This window comes from Syngnathus scovelli, chromosome 3 (assembly GCF_024217435.2).
Source record: "Syngnathus scovelli strain Florida chromosome 3, RoL_Ssco_1.2, whole genome shotgun sequence".
Taxonomy (NCBI): Eukaryota; Metazoa; Chordata; class Actinopteri; order Syngnathiformes; family Syngnathidae; genus Syngnathus; species Syngnathus scovelli.
This window is the reverse complement of record NC_090849.1, coordinates 14,883,520-14,902,100: the sequence shown is the minus strand read 5'-3', so window position 1 is coordinate 14,902,100 and position 18,581 is coordinate 14,883,520. Positions and strand designations below refer to the sequence as shown.

Here is an 18,581-nt window from a genome sequence, read left to right as displayed (position 1 = left end):
TGAGATCAGATGAATCACCTTATTCCGAATTGAAACATTAAAGAAAGAGCAGAGTGAATCTGACCTAGTGCCAGTTAAAGGTTGCGATGGGAACAAAAAGGAGCAGTTAGAGTAAGTTATTCACTTTAAATAACTTGGTTGAGCATAGCAGTGTTTAGTTAGAACAAAGTCATGACAGGGGTTTTTTTTAATTTTATTTTTTATTTGGGGCAGCCTCACATTGTATTATATATGATTTCAATAAAACCCCTGTCTGCAAAATATGGGTGCCTTGTAAATGGCAGATGAATACAAAAACACAATTCTGGTATGCAGAGTGAGTAATTTATTTATTTGAGTCACGCGGAAAAAAAAAATAATAATAATCCCGAGCAATCAAACTGTAGCATACTTTTTCAGTTTTGCTTAGCTGCAGTTAAGAAGGCATCAATATCCTGTATGGCTTTGGATGTCCTCTGAAGAGCTTCTGCAATGACTGTTTCACTCACTGTCTCATGAGCAGTTTCAGCCAAACAGTTTGGTGCACATCCTTTCTCCCTTCCCAACAAGTCAGGAACTGCGCACGCAATGTTAAAGAAACATTTCACCAAGTTGAAGGCTTTATAGCTGCGCTCACACACCTTATAGTGATATTGATGTACAGTATGTAATTGTAATTTAAATGATGAAGGATACAGATGAACCGCTGTATCTTTGCAAGCTCCGCAGCAACCAGGTCTAACCTGAGATTTAATTAATAAACAAAATAACTAACTCATGATTCAGGAAATACATCAAGAAAACAATTTAAAAATATATAAATAAAACCCTCACCCATCATTCTCATGCTGTTCCAGAGGTGAATTGGAGAGGTTTCCATCAACCAGTGTTGGTTTAAAGGCCGCATTTTGCTATAAACAAAGAAAAATGGGTTCAGGCCGTGTACCGTATCTAGCAACCCGAATTCATATTAAAGTTGACCTAAACCTGTAGCAAGCAGCTGGGAGTAGGCAGCCTCCGTTTTCTGACCTCATTGTATATGACGAGAAGTCTACAAAAACAATAATGAGATCATAGATGAGATGTACGTGGACAAAAGTGAACAGGTTTACTGGACTCTTGCATCTTACCTGCTTGCAAAACGAACAACAAAGCAAATCGAGTACAACTGTCCAGGTGTATCGGGTGGAAGGCCATCCACGTGGTATGTTATTTCTTTAACCTGTGATAATGACAAGTAAATCACTGTAGGTTTAAGCATTCCAGGAAGGGAGCCCATAAAGGTGAATAATGTAATTTGAGATGGATAAAAAGATGAAAGGCTGACTTTTGCCTCCACTGATGTGAACTCAGGCTTATAATGAATAAAGTACAAGTTGAGGACTCCTTTAGATCGGATGACAGACCCATCCCCGGGAGAAACTTCAATGACTGGGACCTCTTGTTCCAGTATCCTACAGAAAAGACATTTGAACAGTTGTCATAGCTGATATGTTGTTTGGGAAGTCCTCATGTAAATAAAATTACAATTCAAAAGTTGTGTTTCCGCACCGATAATACAGTGTGTGTGTGTGTGTGACAATTAGGAATGTAAATGTCATGCTTGAAGATGATTCGCCCTGAAAACTATCACTGACAGAGGGTCATTAGTGGCCAGCATTCATAAGTTAAACTTCTATGAGACTAATTCATGACAAAAGAAATTATTGTTAGTCAACTACAATTTAAAGACCTTGATAAAAATGAAGTTGAGAATACCATCATATCTGCATTTCATACACGTTAACAATGATTTTTTGCACACCTGTATGTCACCCCTTGGTGCCACATCACTTTCACCATTTCTGTTGGAAAGTCCTGATTTGCTTGTTTGTTTGATAGCGGGTCTCGAAACTTCCAGCTTTCAAGAAAAAGAATAGATGTCAAACAGTTACCGACAAATCGTGGCATGCAAAGTTAAAGTGATCTTTGCAGGAACCTGTGGAAATGAGGAGATGGGCAGATGAGAGGCAGGGCTTCAGGGAGGAGAAACCGCCTCGCTGCAACACCTGAGTCTGGTGTATTGAGAATTTGGTCAGCCTTTGAATGTTCGGTTTGCTCTTCTCTATCATCATCAATGTTGGAGACACGAGTTGTCCAGTGACGGCGCGCTAAGGAAAGAGGGTAGCACCAATGTGGTGCGACTGCATGACAGGAGTGATGCTGGATGACTGTGATGGACTGGTACTTCTTTTCTGGCTGAAAAGATAAGCCCAGCATACGTGGTCAATGTTCCCCCACAATATCACAAAGTGCGCACTAACATTGAGCCTTCAACATTAAGCCTTACCTTCGTGTAATCAATGATCATTTGAGGAGAACATGACCTTTTCCCTCCCTCCTGTTGAACCTCTTGCATGTCATCGGTGGTTCTATGCAGGCAATCCACAGTCGAATGCGTCAAGCTGCTTCCCAGCTGCTGATAAACATCTGGGATGGTTTCAGGGGTTCTGTTTAAATCTTCTTGTTGTTGTTGGCTGAACCTGCATGGATACTCCACAAAGAACTCTTGACCCGATGGTGACAGCGTCAGAAGAGTGTGTTTGTCCTCTGATTTGATAATTGTCTCCCCTCCAGGTAAAAACTCTGCCTCACAGAAGGACGACTCTGGCCATCGCACTACCAGATTCTGGCTAAACAAAAGCTGTGAGCAAAATAGGTGTTGTATTGGATTCATAGGATACTATATACTGTATTAAAAGACACGAAAGCAACTGGTACCTGTTTGTTATCAGGAGTGGTGAGTTCCTCTGGCAAATATGGTAGACTGGCATACTTATTCCTGAATGATAGTGCAGCTATTATCAACTCCTGAAATGAGAATGATAGTTTTAATCACCAATACACTATACATTAGTTGACGTTTTGAAAATGGGCTAGTATTTTTTTTTTTTTTACTGTACTTTATAAGCGCTAGTGACGAAGCGCGTCCTCTGTCGAACTCTTCCGGGAGTTTGAAGCGGATGTTCAGAGGAGACTGAACCTCTCACCAGCATGAACTCGGTGCCACACGGTGAAAGCAGTAACTGTGCCCCGTTTTCATAGCGAATATCCACAGACTCATCCTCATACACAATCATCGAACTCACGAGGGAGCTTCCTGCTTCCATTGTTACTGTCTACCGACGCTAGGTTCACCGTGATTGAAGAGCAGACGCGCGCGAAAACTCAAACCAGTCACTGGGTGACGTCATCAAAAACGGACGCTCGCGTTTATTTATTTATTTATTTATTTATTTATTTATTTATTTATTTATTTATTTATTTATTTATTTATTTATTTATTTATTTATTTATTTATTTTAACTCGAGTGTACCACATTTATGAAATTAGATTTGGGACAAAGGTGTTTCACTTGAAAAAAGTAACTCAAAACTGCGATGCATTTGTTGATCTTGAATTTTGAAAAATATAACAGTGTATACGAAATAAAAATAATTATATGAAACGTTTTAAGGTTGAAAATAATATTGGTTCACTTTGGTAATTATTTTTGAATAAATTATTTCTTTTTATTTCCATCTATGTTTTGACATTTGAGGTCTTTCAAGATTTTTATTTGCATGTCGGCGTACGCCATCAGCGACTTTCTTTACTCGACTCTTAGCTGAGAATGGATGGATGAAAATGATCATTTCAAACTCACCAGTTGGTGGCGGCAAAGAATGTTTTTGCGTCACATCATAACAAAAGAAGAAGAATCCGTGACGTTGGTTCTTTGCCTCTTCATCGCACGTCACACCAAGACACCGCTGTTGAATAGTTCAGCAGTTTACCCAGCCGTCCACCTTGCAATGTCTACGCTGTCAACCTGCCCATTCTCAGCAAACACACCGGAATTGCAATGAAGGTGCCTTTCCATTTAATTCTCGTTTGATTCTCAGCTTCGTTTCATCCTTAGAAGTTTGCTAGTATCCAGCTAACATTAGCGATGTAACCCGAGATTCTCGTATCGGTGGCAACATTATCCTGAGGTTATTCTGTGCGAATGTAGTGTTGGTTACAGGATGATTATCTTGTCAGTGACACTACAGGGTGTATTCTCACTGTCAGAAACGTCTCGTTTCTTATCTAAATCTTTAATTGCTGTTGTTTTGCTTGTCAGGCTAAGCTTGTAAGGCTAACTGCATCATCTTTTCCTCTTTGAGAAGACATGATTTATTTCTATATTCACAGACACGCATTGTTTCGTCGTTGAGAAAATAAACGAAAGTTGAACTGATGGTGATTGCTTTCAAATATTAGGCAGGGGCTTCGTCCGTGTGGGCTTCATGCTGTGGTCTGCTGAATGAAGTTATGGGTACTGGAGCCGTCAGAGGTCATCAGTCAGGCTTTGGAGCGGGTGCTGGACGATTCAGGTTCGCCCCCAGTGCGGGGTACTCCACATACCCTCCCACTAGTTCAGCAAGTCCTAGCCTTGTGTGCAAGTCCTGTGGTCTGGCGTTCTCCGTCTTCAGGAGGAAGGTAGGTGCTTGATTCTGGTGCAAACTCATTGCTTGTTTATTCATTGTCTGGTTGTGAAGTTCAAAGCACACATTATCTGTACATTGGCCATAGAACAGAATTTAACACCTCAGACTGGATCAAATAGCTGGATCATGTCTTTTTTCCCGTTTACATTTTTCAGTATTGATATTGATTTTGCAAAACTTTGATGTTCCTTTGATGTGCAACTCCATTTTAATTTTTTTCTGAAGCGAATGGCTGATCCTTAGAGAGATATGTGATGGAAATTGGTACAATAACCAATTTTGGCACCTTTATTTTTCGGAATCGTTTTTCGGCTTAAGAATGCTCATAGTTGTGTAAGTGAAGGAATTTAAAGGAACATTCTAGTGAGTGGAACATTGGCACTTACATAATGTGTTTATGTAAAAGTATCGTCTCAGGGGTTGGTTTGACATGTTCTGTTGTCACCTAGTGTATCAAATAGTGATTAATTGCCACCAAAATTCTTATGCACAATTCCTGCTCTGTAATGTTTAATTCAACCAGTAAATATTTTAAAGCGTTATACGAAAGATTCTGGATGTACTTATGTAAATTAGATCAAATGAAACCCTTTGATTTCATTTTAGTATCCAACAACTTATGACTCATTCATCTTAAAAAAAGCCTCTCAGAACACAATGTGTTTACGTGACTTGGTGTGACTTATAAAACAAAACGGACGTAACAGCACGTAATGGTACTTAGCCGCACAGTTCTTTATGAAACAAAATGGACGTAACAGCACGTTCTAAGTACAGATGTCAACCTAGATTTTGAAGTTGGTTGTTCAGTTATTTTTGACTTAATTCCAATAATTTTCAATGGACAAATTGTGATCTGTGACTCCAACCAAGATATGAAGGGAGGGTACATGGACGTATTCTGTAGGTGTCTTTCAAGGCATTAGTTATTATTTCTTAAAAAATGATTGGATAAAATAGAAAATGCAAACTGTTTTCATTAAAAAAAACACACAAAAAAACTGAGCTTGTTTTGAAAAATGGATGGCTGAACTGTCTTTTAAAGTGTTCGGTGTCAATAAATCATTATGCTTGCAATTCCTCGTGTTTCCTTTTGAGTTGGAGGTTAAATCAGCTGAAGTCCATTTCATGTATGTACATTCGAAAGCAGTATTTGTTTTGATTGGAAGTACAGTGTGGTCCCAGCTGATTCCTGAGACAGATGCTGAAACAGGTCCCGTCCCCTTCACCCAAATCAGTGCTCATGTTCATGTATGGCAGAGGGTCTCCTTCTGTCAAGACCTCGAGCTTGTCTCACTTTCAGTGCCAGTGGAATCCCAATCCATGCATGGATTACTTTTTGATCTTTGTCACTTTAACAAGAAATCTTGCAACCTGCTGTTTCTGCAAGGCCTTGAGCAGATGCTCTGCTTCTGAGGGGCTCATTAAATATCACTTTCATTTTAGTTTCTAGTTTTTGGTCCAGTCTTTCTATGCAGCATCGTGTAAATGCCTCACATTCCTAATTTTCAGTACCTTTGTCCTCTGCTCTGTTTCCCCCCCTCAGCACATTTGCAGCGACTGCAAGAAGAGCTTCTGCTCTCTCTGTTCCGTGCCTCTGGAGAATGTACGCGTATGTCTCATATGCCATTTGCTGAAGGCAACAGCCTTCCGTCGGCCAGGGCTCATGCGGCTAAGGGTCAGGGAGCTGCGACAGTACTTGTCGCTCCACAATGTCCCCACCGACACTTGCAGGGAAAAAGTAGACCTGGTGGATCTGGTGCTCTGTCATCAAGGCAGTGAGGAGGAGGAAGAAGAAGAGGAGCCTGACACAAGTAGTCTCCACTCACGTTCCATGTATACTCCACCACCTTCGAGCACGCAGTCTGCCTCAGAGCTGTCCCAACTCGCTGCCTCTCAAGAGGAACCTCTTAGCAGGAGCGATAGTTCTGACAGCAACCAGGTCAGTGCATGAATCCCTTTTTTAACGTCCACCTTTGACGACTGGGAGACAAAGGCTCCATTGGGAACCATTCACTCATTGTCTATTCCCTAATCTGTGTAGGCAATCTGTATAGAAATCTATCGTATCAAATAGCAAATTCCCTATATCGTGCACAATATTGAGACTAGCATGTGATTCTGAACACAGCTACAGCCTCTGTGAATGCCCGCCACACACCGAGCAATATTGCCCTGCCGAAAGACTGACAAATCCAGCCGGTCCTCCTGTACATAGTGATGAGGAATGTCGTCTTGTTTTGATGCAGGACATAGGTGATGCCACATCAGTGTCACTTCTCAACTTGGACCCCAGTGAACACTCACCTGAGGTTATGCGAGTGTTGATCTTGCATGCCTAGTTACGTGCAGTTCCAGGTTTCTGAACAGAAGGGTTATTGTTTTTTGACTCGAGCAATTGTGCTGCTTTAGACGAGCCCTCCGAAACGGCGTCTGCTGCGGGCGTCGCTCTCGGACATCTCCAGCGTGAGTGACATCGAGGACCTCTCTGTCAGGCAGTTGAAGGTGATCCTGGCCAGGAACTTTGTCAACTATTCAGGGTGCTGTGAGAAATGGGAACTGGTGGAGCGTGTCAGCAGACTCTACAGAGAGACGGAGGAGAACAGGAAATCATGTGGGTATTGATTCAGTGGTTACGCACAATATGGACATAATGCATGCATATGTCTGTTGTATTGAGCCAATGTTAGATATCTGACTATTTCTTCCTTTGCAGTGGAAAATGTGAGCTGTACTACAACCAAAGGTATGCACTTGTGTGCGTTGTCTTTTATATTCACCTCCAGGTTTTAACCACGCATGCTGTGTTGTATTGTTCAAACCTGTACACCTGCTCCAGGTGTTTTTCTTTTTTTCTAACTTTAATTCTTCCACACTAAAGTGGTGCCCTTTCCCCCTCCTCTCTGCAATGGGGCCATTGGAGGTAAGGTAGTCTTCTTATTGTGCTCAGTCATCTTGTAACAGCATAAATTGTGTTCATCATCATTACCAAACCCTCGGTTGTGTATTCTCACGTCACCCCTTCTTGTGAAATTCCTGCATGTAATTCAAATTTAACGTGGCAGTCTCTTATCTACTTGGGTTACGGTTTGCATTTTGTTTTGCTTTTATCCCCACACAAGAAAGAAAATGCAAATGTTGAAAACGTCCTCTTGATGGTCTAGCCACATTAAATCCACAGTAAAACCTAAAAGTCATATTGTTAGCTTTTGCAAAGCTAATTATTTAATGTCCGGTACGTCCTGTATCGCTGAAAGCAGAGGCTTTCAACTCCAAACTGCATTCTTCAACATAGCCAGTAGAGGGCAATTCGACGACTGTAATCTCATCATTGTAATGTGTTCTTTTTCAATTTGTTACCACCCACCAAATTACTCCCCCAACTTATAATTAAACAAGACAAATAAAACATTCTAACATTTTTCCTTTTGTTCCTTTTTTTTTTCCCCCTTTTAGATGGGGAGAAGAACCCGCTGATGTTTCTCGACGAGAACCTGTGCAGGATATGCATGGACGCCGCTATCGACTGCGTTCTGCTCGAGTGCGGCCACATGGTGACTTGCACCAAGTGCGGCAAGAGGATGAACGAGTGCCCCATCTGCAGGCAGTACGTCGTGAGGGCTGTCCACGTCTTCAAGTCCTAATGCAACATCAACACTTCAGCTTAGACTCAGACGGTACCTTAAATAAACCATGCAGATCACATCCTCTCAATCACCAATTGTGCATGTTTCAAGTTTGTACTGGCCCATTTTCACATGATTTGCAAATTTGGAAATAAGATTGTGCTTTTCCAGCAAGAATCATTCCTGATGTCAACATATCTCCCGTATCTGTGTGCTACTACATAAAGATTGTTAACAATGGGTGCACGCCACTCTCACTCAGTTTTGTGTAGACAGAGCACCTCCTTACACAACTGCTGCAAGTGACTTCGTAACTTAGTAATACCAAGGATGCCCATCTTGACAGGACGGTACGCAAATGGTGCCAAATAACAAGTGAGACTCACCCATCAAATTCTTTCACGCTTAGTGAATTTATGGCTATTTAGCCGCTAATGTGCTTACTCATCAGTTTATGAGCAGCAGAGGGGATGTTTAGCAATTCTTTAAATCTTTGTCGTGTAGCTCCCTCACCAGATGTCTGTTAAATAAGATGATGAGAAATCAATGTTGGTGACTGACAATGAGGATTTGTTTTTGAATTGGTCCAGCCGGTGGTCTAGTACACACTTTAATTAAAATGCGTAAGTTTGAGATTCTAACAATGTCTGTCATAACAGCAATAGTTGGTCTTCACCGTCTCCTCTGTCTCAACACTTGAGACAAATCGGTGCTAGTCATCTTACCATTTTCACTATTTTTTAGTCAAACTGTGGATGTAACTGAATGTTCACTTTGGTGTTTACTGTCTTAAGTGAAATAAAGTCTTATTTTTTTATTTTCTTAAGTAGAATTAATCAACTATTCAGTGATGAGCTATGTACGTGTCAATGAATATAAGTGTATAAAAATGACTTGCTAGTGTACATTTGCATAAATGCGTATGAGATGCATATTGGTTTAACTTGTGTAAAGTACAATATTTTAAATGTACCTTGGATTGAAACTGAACACAATATTTTTTTTTCATTAAGGTCAATTTGGTTTGTCCCTCAGTGTAATCATTCCTACTTTTTTTCCCTCAATTGTTTAACCATCATTTCCATTTCTGAACCTTACCTGCACAAAAGTCAAGATTGCTGCTGTTAGTGTGAAGACTAGGCTTTCCTTTCATGAACTGCATCAGAGCCAGACATTTTTTTTCCGTTAGAGGGGCAAGTATTGCCTGAAAGGTTTTGACTATTGAATGTTTTATTTTAATAAAGTTATTTTAAAAAAAATGTTACCTTTATCATGTGCTAATGATGGGGAGGTGGCATGAGTTATAAATGTATACTACAAATGCAAATCCTATGGTATATCATAGAAAACTTGATGGTACAAATGGAAGTCTTTTTAATGCATATTAGCACTGAGCTTTTGAATTTACAAATATAAACATCACATTCACCTCAGGTGATAGCAGGTTAATCACAGCACAATACATCCCAAAATACTGTACACACACAACACCGACTGCATGGAGTTATTTACACAGGTAATGCAGATAAATTGATCATTTGAACCAGATATGTAGCTTTCATTGCATCCGTGAAATCAGTGCTAAATGTCAGCTTCCTCCTACTGGCTTGACCGTTAAACCAGATCAACTACTTTTGTATAAAATATTTGCAAATGTCATTTGACCTAGCTGGGTCCGATAGCTATGCCAAAGACTAGTTGCTAAGCACACAAATAAATACAAACTATAGTAAAAATAAATAAATGCTTAAATGCCAGGGTACCCCGTAAACCACAACAATCAAACTGTTTGGGAAAAAAAAATAAAAATGAGACTCGTGAAGTGTGACATTTGTTAACTCCATTATTGAAATACATCCTAGATGTCCTGGAACTATACCATAACGTAATGTTTTGTTTTTAAGTATATACGGTGCATGTTATGTTACAAGTGATTTATACATGTCCCCATGTCAAATAAATTTTTGGGCCCGAGTACGACGAAAACTTGAATGGCACTAGGCTGGCTTGACATAGGTTGCCTTTCTCAGAAAATGAGCGCCCAAGCAAGAGTGGACGTATAGTAAACTTGCGTTTGTATAAAAATACTGCTTTCAAATATTTAAGGAAGAAAATCAAAACAACTGAACAGTCAGTTACAAGCACATTTTTTTTATATATAGAAATACAATCTCAACACAAATGCATGCTAGTTCTTTCCGTCTTGCACTGATCCATCTCAATCTTGTTGATTCCTCTAATTGTGATATAATTTCAGAGATCTACTGCAGGCCAAGTATAAAAAGAATAACGTGCCAGTAAGTGCAAATTGTCATTCGATCCATTTGATTATTGTGAACTAGCTGGTCTTCTGCAGCAGTTTATCCTCCTTCAGTCTAAACGGGACACTCACGGACATTTCGGCGATGAACCTCTCGCAGCCCACCTTGGTCACCTGCTTGCAGAAGCGAAGGTCAATCTGGCAGATGCTTCCACAACGCTTGAAAAAGTTCAGGGAATGATCTGTGACCCGGTTACAAACTAGACGGGGAAGAAAGTAAGCTAATGAGTGAATTTGTAGTCAGGAAAGCCAAAACAAAATTCTTTGACTGGTCAATTTGTACTAATCTTGATGAATGAACCCAAGTATTTTTACACCTTGTAGTGGAAGAGCATTATATTTATTCCCTGTTACTGTAATTTATCTATGTTGCATAGATAATTATCAATAATTTTCCGCAGTATGTGCAATGACATACTGGTTGGTCTGTTGTAAAATATTCTAAATTGGATGACCTAACTAAAAGGTCTATTGCAAGGCCTTCCTGTTATAAACATGGCAATATTCACTTCATTGTACAGCTCCATGCGACTGGACCTTAATTCAACGACCAAGATGTGTGGTCCCTTGGCTGCCGTCCTTACCTGACAGGTTGATTTCTGTGAGTGAGTCTCTAGTGGTGGTCCCGGCTGCTGTCAGCAGGTTGACTGACTGGTCGTTGACGTGGTTACAGTAGCTCAGGTCCAGCCGGGAAAGCTGAGGCATCTGGCGAATGATGAGGCGGAGAGATGCATCGGTGATGTCCAGGCCTGCCAGACGCAAATCCTCCACATTCCGCAATTTGCAGCGGTTATCTAGCTGACCTGCACACACAAGACACATTAATTCAGCCCTACTTGGGTGCTTCAGTTACAAGTTAGCACAGGTTTGTCATGCGTATGCAAGTCGAAAGTAAGTCCCAAACTTTAAGTTTCATACACAATATCCTCTTCTGTCAGAAAAAAAAACAAAAACAAAAAACAGGAAATTGCAAATGTTGAAAATCAACAAGGCAAAACCAATGTGTCTAATGTACTATTATTTAATATATGAAGTCCAGTTGAATTTCATGAACACAAAGTACTAAAATTAGCAACGTCAGTTTGAGGTCTGTACACCCTCCACCCGTCTGTCATAGCCATGAAGACAATTCTATGCTTTGTTCTGTTATACAAGACAACCGTTAAGAAATCGAGGACAGATAATTTGCAGTTGTACAGAAACGCAGAATTGCTTTTCATTCAATTATAACAATCAAAGTAGATACTAGAAACCACAACTGATACCAAGTAATTTTTGTCCACTTAAAAAGTCACCTGGCCTGTTGTCTGTGGGAGGTGAGAGGAGATCCCTCATCTGTGCGTCCTTGAGCCCCTCCACCCACTGCACGTCCAGTGTTCGGAGTAATGGGCAGCTGGAGGTGCAGAGCGCGGATACAGCAGCCCACGAACACCCGGATAACTTCAACACCCGCAGACCTGATAGACACAGTAGCACATTAGCGCACTGAGGCAAAGGCGCATCTTGACATAACAGCATTGCCCGCTGATACAGTACCTGGCAATCTGTTAATCAGCCAGCTTAATTGTTTCTTGGAAATGTTGGTCCAGCTGAGATCCAGGGAGAGTGGCTGTCGCCGAATGATCCCGCTAAGCATGAGTGGCGTGATGGACGTGCAGCGGTTCAGATCGATCTTTGTCCACAGTCTTTTATCGCAGCACCTGGATACGAGAGACAGACAGTTGGGTTTGCTTCTGTTTTGTGGATCATGTGCATGTGGTAGACCCCCCCCAACACTGAGCACATATATTTGCTTACAAATAACTGGTTTTGGTGCGTGTGTGTGCTAAACACCTTGGGTAAGTAAACTGGTTAAATTAGAACAGATAAAGCAAGGGTTCAAGTGTACTAGACTGCAAGTTGAGCTATATGTTAACATTTACCATCTGTTCCATGTCTTGGACACTCTCATGCAACAGCAGAGCTCCTGATGTGTGAGGTTGTTGAATATGGTCATCCAGACCTCACGCTGGAGGACGTGCATTTTGCCATCTTTCAGAGGCAGTCTATCAGGAGGCGGGCTTATTGGCGGGGGCCGGATAACGTGGCGTTCCATTTGGACACACTTGGGTGGCGAGCGCGGAGGCACCGGTCGGGTGGTCGGCGTGCTCCGGTTGAAGCCCAGCGGCGTGATCTGACTCGGGTAGAAGTGGCGCAGTTCCCAGGGGGTGCCATTCATCTCCTTGGTCTTAAGGTGGGACCTCTGCTCGCCGAGGTCATTGCTATTCCGGAACAACCTCTTGGGTTCTTCATTTTCAGACTCCGGCTCCACCTTCAGAGGCTGGCGGTTCTCATTGGCCAGGCAGTCTTCGGTCTTCTGAATTTCCTGGTTTAGTGCTTTGCTCAGTTCTCTGCTCAACTCCCTGTTGGGTAAACGCCTTTTGCGCCGAGCTTTGGGACGAGGGCCTTTTTCCTGGGTCTCGCTCCCGCCTTCGCTGCTTGGGCCAGCTTGTGGAGAGCTGCAGTGGGAGTGGTCACTGTCCACGGTGGGCAATTTGAGGGAAGAATTCAAAAGATCATTTTTATAGTCTCTGTCATCTGTCAAGTCCTCAGCACCGCCCAAACGCCCATTTCGCTCTACAAAACCCCGGAAAAGTTCCCTTCCATCTTCATCGTCGTCCTCAAACGCATCTTCTTCTTCCATCTTAATTTGCTGCAGGATTTTTGAGAAACAAGGGTCTTCTGACCTCTCCTACAAGAAAAAGAACATTACATTTTAAATCTATCTGCCACTAAATTACAACATGAGCACAATGAAACAGTGATACATTACTGTAATGTTTTTGTTGGCACTTACACTGGCAAGGCCCAACATTCCCTGTATCGGAAGTAGGGACTCTCTGACACCAACCTTCATCCTTCCTCTGAAATCATCTTCCTCCTCTTCATCAAAGAGCTTCCTCTTCTTCCTCAGCTTATCCTCGAGTCGAGGGCGGGGAACGCTGTTCAGGGACAACAGGGGCGGCTGCCGGTGTAGAGGCTCCTCAGGTCGATGCCTGGGTGTCTCCTCTCTGTCAGGTCTTCTCTTGAGTGAAGACGACATGTCCCCCTCCTCCTTCATAGGTTTCTGTTCCCTCAGCAGAGAGCCAGGGAGGTTGGAGGCGTACTTGAACCCTGGACCCCTTTTTTGCTTTAATACCAAAAGGGGCGAAATGTGCGAGACAACTTTATACCTTTAGCCTATTGGTCCTCATACATTCAAGAGTCATAAATATTGAACAGTATTAAGAAAGGTATCTGATTAGCATATATAAACGCAACTCAAAAAGTATACAAAGCAACTGCTCTTTACGATTGTGTAACTATTTTTCCAGTGAAAATACATGCTGAACTAAGATTCATCAAACACTGAAGCCTCCTCCCAGCATCTCTGTACTCACTTTTCCACTCTTTCCAGCATGGTTGCACTTAGGGCATTCCCAGCAATTTGGGAGCTCGTCGTTCACCACGCCAGAGGCATCGCTCACCTAATAGGTCAGCAAGAAAACCACGTTAAAACGACAATAGTTTTAATAGTGTCCGGCTGTAGTTTGACACGAGGATCACAAAGGAAGTGAAAGTGAGTGTGAGTCTGTTTAGCGGTTAAACCTCAACTCTACTCTAAAGTGCAGAATTTGACCGTGAAGATTTTGTAAAAGGAAAGCAGGTGTGTGTTGTCTCAAGTGTTACAATTGCAAACAATTGACAATGATGCACAACACCAAAGCGGGAGCGCACTGTTGAAAAAAGTCTGCACTCTTTCTTAACCTGGTTTGGGCAAGGACATGCTGGCAATAAAATTTGTGTTCACTGTATAAATGACTAATAGTGTTTTGGTTGCTTGACATACTTTTGCCTTGATGTCCCTAAATACTGAGCTGCAACATTTTCACAAGCCATTTCAACATTGTGACAAACTGCGATACAGGTTTCTCTTGGGTGTCGAACCATGCGACGATGCCAAACGCACAAGACATCAAATAGGAACATGTTGATGTTCAAGCACCGTCAGTCAAAACCACTGAGTCACTCCTGTGAGTTTATGATGACCTGGCATTCTTGGCATAAGACTCAACTCATGAATCACCAGAGGAGTGATCTGACTGGGTGGGAGTGTGCGTTCACAGGCTGCTACTCCGTACCTTGAGGCAGTTGGGATGGACAATTTCATTGCAGATAGAACATTCCATTAACATGAAATTGAATTTGTCTTCCTCTTCCTCCAGTGTATCCTCCTTCCCGGCCTCCTTACAGACCACGCATACTGCTGTGTGGGGCAAAACAGGCTGCAATGGGGAAACAAACCAGAAAAAAATTATTGAAATGAAGACCGATTTGTCATTCAGATATTTTGTATGTCTTATTTTCACATAGTTCTTTGTGACTTATTAGTGGAGGCGCATGATGGTTCCAAATAAAAGGAACTTCCAATGAAAAAAAATCAAAGAGCTGACTCACTGCTATGCACTGTCTCATAATGCAGGACTGTTTCATGCGGCCTGGACCACCAAACTTCTTCATGTCCTTGCAAAAATGACACTCTCCACACTCTGTTCGCATGCACGCCTCGCACTTTCGGCAACGTGTTCTTCTCCGTCTGGCTCCCGACGAGCTACGACTGGATGGTAGTTTAACAGCCGAAGGTGTTGCCATCTTGGGCTTCGGACGATTGGCTGCACGCTGCTGCAAAAATGACAAACAATGTGGGATTATAAATACCGCATTTTGATTGAACATTAGAATTAAAACCACACAATACTATTGTTAGCACTATTCAGGATTTTTACTTGTAAATGAGTCAACATAGGAGCCTGTCATTATACTCTCAGCAGGATGAATTACATACAGATTGAGTGACTCAGCAAAACAAATAAAGAGTAAAAAAAAAAAAAAGGGGCACAGCTGTAACTAAAACAAGTGACAGGCATCATTTAGTCAAATATCATTGCTATGTGGATTTCTATCATCGCTTTTAATACCTCCCGGGTTGCTATGGAAAGATGGTAAATCAATGGGGGAAAAAAGACAAATCACGGGCCATTACACAGACTCCTTTTCCAACGGGAGACGTTACCTAGGCAACACGCTTGCCTTTCTGCTGGTGGATATGATTCTTAAGGACTGCAGGGGATGCATGAAAAATGATATTGCAGAGATTTATGTTTCATGTGGTGCATTCAATTGTCATACCTTATTATTACTCTTACGAATGTAATTATAGCTCTTTGAAAGGAGTGACATTTAAAAGCCTGGGAAACCATCTTGTCATCTATACAACTGTATTTTACTGATCACCGTCACTCAGCGAATCTTATTAATTAAAGACTCTACTGCAGGGGTCACAAATTATATTTGTCAGAGGGATGGAATTTTAGCAGACTTTTAGCAAACTTGGGGACCAGTCCCTCAAATAAAAATGAAAATCAAATATTGCCGTCTCATTATTATAGGATGTTTTTTTTTTTTTTCCAATTCATTACAAAACTGAAGGCATTTTTAGCCTTCGTCTGTCGTTGCTATTTTTAGTTGCTTTAGTGTATTTACTCTTTGATCCTCATAATTACGGAATCAAGTCACGGGCTGGATTGGACAGTTTCAACAGGCTCAATTCACCCCACAAGCTACCAGTTGATCAACGCTCTAGTGGGAAAAAAAAACGAGACGTTAAACTGCTTCAGCAGGTTATCCCTAGATGGGTCTTTTCAAAATGTTATCCATGGACAAAAATGAGCCAATGTCCCAACAGTGAGAAACTGGCGTAAAGCCAAAAGGTGTCTCATCAGCTGACCATCAAGACATTCCTAGTTAAAGACAACCAAGCATTGTTTAGCAGGCAATTTTAAACAAGCGCAAAGCCACGTCAGTTGACTGTAACAAAGGTGTTAAACCAGGGCAATTACGCTGCCCTGATTATTAAGTGAAAATATGTTACTCTATCTTTAACAAAAACTATGTACACCTGATAAAACAAGCCCTCCCACAACACAGCTAACTTTTCTTGCGATATATTTGTTTTTACACACTTATGGTAATTGTATTTTTGTGTTTATTAATGAGGGTGAAATCATAGTGGGTGTGGTGTGCACTGGGTTTGGGTCGTACATTGTATTCAAATATAAAAACGCTTCAATATGTTTAAACCTATTATCAGAATCGGCTTTAAACCTGCGAAAATCTCAGATGACCGCACACCTTTTAATGAATGGACGCTTTAGAAAGGTTGTGCACATTTCCACATTTCAGCTGATTTGTTGTATCATAATTGATGAGGTTGAAGATTCTGATCCTTAAAGCAGGAATCCAGCTATCTTTACAAAAGTTCAGCAGTAGTATGCTATACATTATTTCACCTATTTGCTGTATAATGGTACAGTAAAGAGGTGCTGTAAAGGAACAGAGTGAAATTTGCTTCACACAAATATTGCAGAACATACCTGACTATGCTTGAAAAAAAAAAAAAATACTGTGCCTTTTACTGAGTTGAGCATCCATGCTTAATGTCAATCTACAACAACAAAATGTGAACTAGTTTTTCTTAGACCAAAGACTTTATGATGTGGATATGATGTAATGGCATTTCCACGGTCAACCACTAAAAGTCCGATCAGACTGATAGCGTTATGCTGTGGACATAGAGTTCAAATCAGATTATTACTCTGATATGTTACGATACAATAACTAGTTTATTTTAGCAAACGCATATTTGAGGATTTGTACAATGCCCTCCACATGAATAACATTTCTAGAAGAACTGTCTTTTTGTACTCACTGAGCACTTTGAAGTTGTTCCCACCACTCGCATGAGTAGATAATAGTTTATAAATCGGTTCAAGTTTGGATTTATTCAATAGTGTATATTTCAATAAGAAGAGTGATGTGCACGCTGTTTGTTTATGTCAAACCACAGCAACGTGTAGTATGGAATCCGGATGTAAGCATACCCATCCCTGCCATTAGGGTGCACTATGCATTTTGTAACAAAATCTCATTTAGATCAGTAAACGCACGTCACCTGCTTTAAGGTTGAGGAAGTTGAAAAGTTAAATAAAAGCCTTGCTTAGGTACTTTGTCACGTTTTTAGAACAGGTTTATGCCCTCACACGACAGTACATTTGCAGCGGTAACACCTCAACAGCTTTATGCCATCCAGTCTAAAAAAGGGCTTCAGCGTTACAACGTGTTCGGGAAGCCAAGGGGTCACTTGGTTCTATTTGGACCAGTGTTCTTCATGCAACAGAAGGAGACACACTTCATTGTTCCCTCTCCCCATCCCCCTTCCATGGCCCCTGCTTTGAGAACATTTGGCCTGGAGCCTTCTTAAAGGCAGTGTAACTTAAGGAAGTGGGTGAAATGTACGGTTTTGCAGGAGGAAAACGCGGCAAGCCATTTTTTTTTTAAAGAAAAGCTACAGATACGGAGCAGCGAGCAGTTGTAATTCCAGTGACATGCGAGTCGAAATGTCACCACCGTGTGAAACTTGTGGTTGCGTTCAGAGGTGGACAGTACAAAATGGGTCAGTTGTGGTAGCAGATCAGGGTGACCAGAGAGGACACTGTGTTTTGACGCTGGGAGTTTAAAGCTTGAGCAACAGAACGGGTTCGTTGAGCTAGAATTACTCAAAGTAAATGTTGGCTTTTGGATATACGAATAAATCTCATCCCTGAATAAAGGTTTCGAGCACATATTTGTCCTTTCAATTCGCCAGGACAGCGAGGTAAAGCTTACGGTACAACAGTGTGCTCAGGTAATTGGGAGAAAAACAGCTCTGAACAATACTCTTTTAATCTAATGCTTAAATTTACATTTAAATCACATAGATACGTGTTAAGGACGCACTGGAATTAAGAAATCAGATCTGACCTGTTCGGACTCTGAATCATATTCCTCATCGTCTCCACTCAATGACAAGGCCATGGCTCCGCGCTCATCGTTGGTGAAAAGCAGAAAAATCTAACATGGCTGAACAAGACTCGAGAGAACACAGCGCACTCCCCCAGCCCCTCCTCCTTCCTATCACACCGACAAGCAGCCAGCTGGCAGAGTGCACAAAGTTGAGTTCAATGTAGCCAAAAGACGTAGGAAATAGTAATACTCTTTCGCTCTTTACAAGTCCACCCTCGAATTTA

General features: G+C 41.5%; 3 protein-coding genes across 9 annotated transcripts; 1 reads left to right on the top strand and 2 right to left on the bottom strand.

The window, feature by feature from the left end:
• Positions 1 to 310: 310 nt before the first annotated feature.
• Positions 311 to 3,217, bottom strand: c3h5orf34 (chromosome 3 C5orf34 homolog). 2 transcript variants are annotated; one of them, XM_049762097.1, is made up of 11 exons: positions 2,922 to 3,217; positions 2,740 to 2,829; positions 2,309 to 2,662; positions 1,958 to 2,217; positions 1,784 to 1,879; positions 1,307 to 1,433; positions 1,110 to 1,201; positions 967 to 1,030; positions 814 to 890; positions 676 to 722; positions 311 to 556 (listed from the first exon to the last, which is right to left on the bottom strand). In XM_049762097.1, exons 1-11 carry the CDS (start codon positions 3,126 to 3,128, stop codon positions 396 to 398), a joined length of 1,575 nt encoding a protein of 524 aa, XP_049618054.1. In that variant the 5' UTR covers positions 3,129 to 3,217; the 3' UTR covers positions 311 to 395. The 2 variants fall into 2 exon arrangements, with proteins under 2 accessions (XP_049618054.1, XP_049618053.1); XM_049762096.1 differs by having other exon boundaries at positions 1,110 to 1,433.
• A 486-nt stretch (positions 3,218 to 3,703) lies between these two features.
• Positions 3,704 to 8,208, top strand: rnf34a (ring finger protein 34a). 3 transcript variants are annotated; one of them, XM_049762099.2, is made up of 8 exons: positions 3,704 to 3,869; positions 4,265 to 4,483; positions 6,038 to 6,433; positions 6,741 to 6,803; positions 6,904 to 7,105; positions 7,208 to 7,237; positions 7,373 to 7,414; positions 7,948 to 8,208. In XM_049762099.2, the coding sequence occupies exons 1-8, from the start codon at positions 3,864 to 3,866 to the stop codon at positions 8,133 to 8,135; spliced, it is 1,146 nt and encodes a 381-aa protein (XP_049618056.1). In that variant the 5' UTR covers positions 3,704 to 3,863; the 3' UTR covers positions 8,136 to 8,208. The 3 variants fall into 3 exon arrangements, with proteins under 3 accessions (XP_049618056.1, XP_049618058.1, XP_049618057.1); XM_049762101.2 differs by lacking the exon at positions 6,741 to 6,803; XM_049762100.2 differs by lacking the exon at positions 7,373 to 7,414.
• A 1,266-nt stretch (positions 8,209 to 9,474) lies between these two features.
• kdm2ba (lysine (K)-specific demethylase 2Ba) lies at positions 9,475 to 18,481 on the bottom strand. Of its 4 annotated transcripts, none has more exons than XM_049762092.1 (10): positions 18,316 to 18,481; positions 14,914 to 15,138; positions 14,598 to 14,741; positions 13,857 to 13,943; positions 13,274 to 13,615; positions 12,360 to 13,168; positions 11,974 to 12,137; positions 11,733 to 11,894; positions 11,022 to 11,240; positions 9,475 to 10,637 (listed from the first exon to the last, which is right to left on the bottom strand). In XM_049762092.1, exons 1-10 carry the CDS (start codon positions 18,367 to 18,369, stop codon positions 10,456 to 10,458), a joined length of 2,388 nt encoding a protein of 795 aa, XP_049618049.1. In that variant the 5' UTR covers positions 18,370 to 18,481; the 3' UTR covers positions 9,475 to 10,455. The 4 variants fall into 4 exon arrangements, with proteins under 4 accessions (XP_049618049.1, XP_049618052.1, XP_049618051.1 ...); XM_049762095.1 differs by having other exon boundaries at positions 13,328 to 13,615; XM_049762094.1 differs by having other exon boundaries at positions 13,274 to 13,606.
• Between the last annotated feature and the right edge of the window lie 100 nt (positions 18,482 to 18,581).